Here is a 4,006-nt window from a genome sequence, read left to right on the forward strand (position 1 = left end):
TTATCTAACCCCTAATGCAATTTGGATATAAAGATGAGAGAGAAGTGAGAGAAAAACTCAATCATAGAAAGAAAACACATAAGATTTACGTGGTTCACTTCTCGATATGAGAAGCTACGTCCACGGCCGCCGCAGGAGGAAATTCCACTATTTTCGTCAGTTTACAAGTTGCCCTAATAACCTTTTTAATAACATAAGGGTTAATACAAACAGGAATCTTAAACATTTCAGAAAAAACGAGCCTCCCAAGACCCGACTCGCGGTCGACCGCAGAGACAGTCGCAGTCGACCGGACAGTAACAATAGAAACTTAATCAACTACAGGGTTTGGCGCGATCAACCGCACATGTTGTCGCGGTTGACCTCCAAAAGTCCAGACTTTTCTAGGTCTTGTGCACGTTCACGGTTGACCGCCGCGTCACTTGCGGTCGACCGTGAGGCTTCCATGTTGTTTCCTTCATCGTTTTGTCTGAACTTCATCGTCGTCGTTCGTGTTCCTTCAATTCTCATGTTCCCTCTTCAATTAGAGGTATAGGGCAAGTCAGATAGTTAGGCTCCACATATCCTAACATGTTCTATTGTCAAAGCTTGTGAAAGAAGTTTTCATCTGTTTTTGCTCGCCCTTGCGCTGCAAACATTTGGAATGCAATATGCTACGGTTGGAATTCAGTTGCAGGAGCTGTGAATGGAGGTGTGTGTACTTAGTTGGTATATTCAATTAAAGGGGCTCTCCCTCGATAAAAATGGTTAAAAAAAGCAGCATTTGCAGCTACAGTCTACATATGATTTGGCGAGAGAGATCTTGGAGGATCCATATGCGTGCCTGTAGGATATCGTGATCAAACATATAAAGGTTTTAATCTTATCTTGTGTATATCAATTTCGTGTACCTATAGGATATATAAGTCCTGAATTGAAATTAAACTTGTAAATTTTACGACTTGATTTTTTGCAATCCCAGGAACGGCCAGCTAGGCTAACGCTTTGCAGTGAATGAAAAAGTTATTTCATTGACCGGAAGAATAATTTGTCTTTATACACATCAAGTGCTAGGTACTATGATAAAAGGAGATTTCTGATCCATCAGATTAGTGTTAGTAATATAGTCATATATATTTTGTTCAAATTAAGGGACTAGGTCAGGTCATGCTCTATGAAAAAGTCATTCCATATAAAAATTCTGTAAGATTTTCAATTTACAATCAAACAAACAAGAGGATCTATATTAAAAAAAAATCACTGGGAACTGTTTGGTCAAATACGAAATTAGAGTTGTAGCAACAAATATTAAAGTAAAAATTTGTTTTCATTTTCTAGTTAGCAACAAGATAATTGGACTTACATTTTGCAGAGAACACTACAACATTTGTTGTAGAAAATTGGGTTAAGCAATTACTTCCAAAAAAATATAACGTCTTGTCATCAAATCATTGGGTTCCACCTTAAAAATAAGAAATCATTACTAAAAGTCTAAGAAATTAATATAAATGGTTTTACATTACAATTCATTTACAATGAAACATCTTTCCTATAAAAAATTCCACAAATCCAATAACTTTTTGCAACTAAACTATGAATAGGTTTAGATTATATATACATTTCTTTAACAAAAGTAACAGCATCCAAACGATGGATTTTGAATAATCTTCTATATATATCATATGTTACACACACTATTTTCTGCATTTAGAAATGCAACGTACCAAACAACCACTGATACTTTCAGCAAAATCAAACTTATACGTTCTCTCCCCAACAACACCAAAAGTGGAGAGAAGCTAACAAAAACACATAAGACGTACGTGCTTCAAAAATTCACATATATATGCTTCAAAATTTCAATCGCGTTTCAGGTGTGGCCTCTTTATCTTCTCACCCTTCATATCCTCAGCAACATGAGACTGCTTCCCCTTCGAATTACCCACAGAACTTGGATTAGTGCTCTCGTAGGCCATGCCAACATTGTGCTTTGGTGCACCATGATGTTTAGCTTTGTTTAGTTTTTTCTCGTGTTCTTTCTTCCCCTTGTTATGTTCTTTGTGTTCCTTGGATTTACGAGAGGGATGTGTTATTTTGGCGATGCCTTTCACTTCCTCAGGATCTTGAGGAAGAGGGTCGATTTTCACATGTGGGCCAATTTTGGCTTTCTCTGGTTTGTGAGAATCATGAGTTTTTGCTCCTTTTTCTTCATGTTTGGATTTCTTGTCCTTGTGGGAGTGAGTAGTCTCTTTTGCGTCTCCTGTCAATTTCAATATTTAAGATTGAAGAATGCAATTTATGAAAATCATGCGGTTAAAAGTTATGTCCTAATTAATTACCAGGGACAACATCGGAAATCTTATCCTTGGCCTTCTTAGCTGCGTCGCCGAACATCTCCCTCATCTGACGAGCAGCGACCTTGGCGTTCTCTTGTCGTGGGCCGAGACCCCTGCAGTGTGCACGTGATAGCACCACCATCAAAAATTTCGAAAAGGCAAAGAAGTGCACAGAAACATATATATGTACGTATGTGCAGGGGTGAAGGTCCTGTGTGGGTGTGTTGGCGCGTCTTGTGTGCAGGGCGGGCTTATGGCAAGACGTTAACATGGTGCAGAACGGTCTCCTAAATATTTACGCGAGCTGCAGAAAGCTTCGCTCTTCTCTTATAAGTATTGATCGCATACAACCGATATAGTACATGCAAAGAAATCAGAGAAATAATTTTATTTGGATATTTGGGAGTAAAAGTACCCCATGCAAACTTTTTATTAATAGTCAGACCCTCGGGTTTTCAAATAGTTTTACCTATTTGTTATTTGTACCATTTGCATGACATTAATATATTACAGTATTTTGGTGTGTCGCAGAGAAAGGCTCTATTTATCTTATATATTGAACATTAAATGAAAACGATTTTCATCGGACATATGTAAGATAGAAGTGTAGATGAAAAAGTTTAAACAATAAGCAAGAAAGTCATTATAAATGCACGTGTAGACACACACAAATCGTAATTAATTCACATATAATTTCCTTATTTGAGAATATTGCACATCTAGCTCACAAATTCGAGAAATTAATTACTTACTCGACCACCTTTTCTTGAGCCCAAGCAGCCCATGAGTCCTGCCCTCCCTCGTCACAGGTGCATGAGGAGACAAGGATCGTCAAAACCAGCAAGCATAGGAGATGACGGATTACGCTCATTTTCTCTTTTGATGCCATTTCTCTCTTTAATTCTTCACGTTCGTTTTCGCTTTTGGGGTATACATAGAAGGAATTTTGAATGTAGGCCAAGAAAAAGGTGGTGTTCGGCTAAGTTTTCTCTGGATAGGGAGGCATAGTACACCGTCTTTAGCGCAGGTAATAATGGAGAAAGTATGGATGGAGACAAAGTCAACTGGCTTTCAAAATGTTACAATATACATTTACATCTTAGTCATCTTCATAAATGATATGTAGCATTCAAATCTAAAGGAAGGATTTTTGCACTTGAAAAGAGTGACAAAATAGAAGAAAGCAAAAGAAAAGATGAAATATCAGGAAATTAAACCTCACTTAACTTTGGACGACGATTATCAGTTAACCCTTTGTAGGCGTCTAAAAATGCCTATAGGTGTCCGCACACAACTCGAGACAAAGAGAAGGCGATGAATGTCATTATCCAAGTCGAAGGGGACATCCGAGTCAAAGAGGATCATCTGACACCGACAAGCGCATGAAGCGAATCAGCGAACCAAGTGGCCCGTGCGCTCACCGGCCACCTCCAAATTAACGAAATGTATGAAGTGAATCAGTTAAGCGTACGAGTCAATGTGACACGCGAAATGGCAAAACAACTCAGCCAGGAGTTGTGTTTCGCCCAAAAGGAGCGAAACACCATGTGTGTCTCACCCACACCATGAGTGGCTCATCCATTGAAAGTTGTAGGTCTCTTCACCAGATTTCCAATGCATCTTGACTCACCTTATTCCGAGATCAGATGAGAGAGTTAGAGCCAAAATACCCGAGATGGTACGAACTGGCT

The 4,006-nt window shown here is 38.8% G+C and overlaps 1 protein-coding gene across 1 annotated transcript; it reads right to left on the reverse strand.

The window, feature by feature from the left end:
* Positions 1,527 to 3,257, reverse strand: LOC109843471 (late embryogenesis abundant protein D-29-like). The gene is made up of 3 exons (XM_020412399.1): positions 3,068 to 3,257; positions 2,319 to 2,428; positions 1,527 to 2,239 (listed from the first exon to the last, which is right to left on the reverse strand). Exons 1-3 carry the CDS (start codon positions 3,202 to 3,204, stop codon positions 1,839 to 1,841), a joined length of 648 nt encoding a protein of 215 aa, XP_020267988.1. The 5' UTR covers positions 3,205 to 3,257; the 3' UTR covers positions 1,527 to 1,838.

This window comes from Asparagus officinalis, chromosome 5 (genome assembly GCF_001876935.1).
Source record: "Asparagus officinalis chromosome 5, Aspof.V1, whole genome shotgun sequence".
Lineage (NCBI taxonomy): Eukaryota > Viridiplantae > Streptophyta > Magnoliopsida > Asparagales > Asparagaceae > Asparagus > Asparagus officinalis.

Coding starts and splice junctions, on each gene's coding strand:
- LOC109843471 (XM_020412399.1), bottom strand. CDS start 3,204: ATGGCATCAAAAGAGAAAATGAGCGTAATCCGTCATCTCCTATGCTTG. Junction 2,429..3,067: donor GCTCAAGAAAAGGTGGTCGA/GTAAGTAATTAA, acceptor TGCACACTGCAG/GGGTCTCGGCCCACGACAAG. Junction 2,240..2,318: donor GATTTCCGATGTTGTCCCTG/GTAATTAATTAG, acceptor TGAAATTGACAG/GAGACGCAAAAGAGACTACT.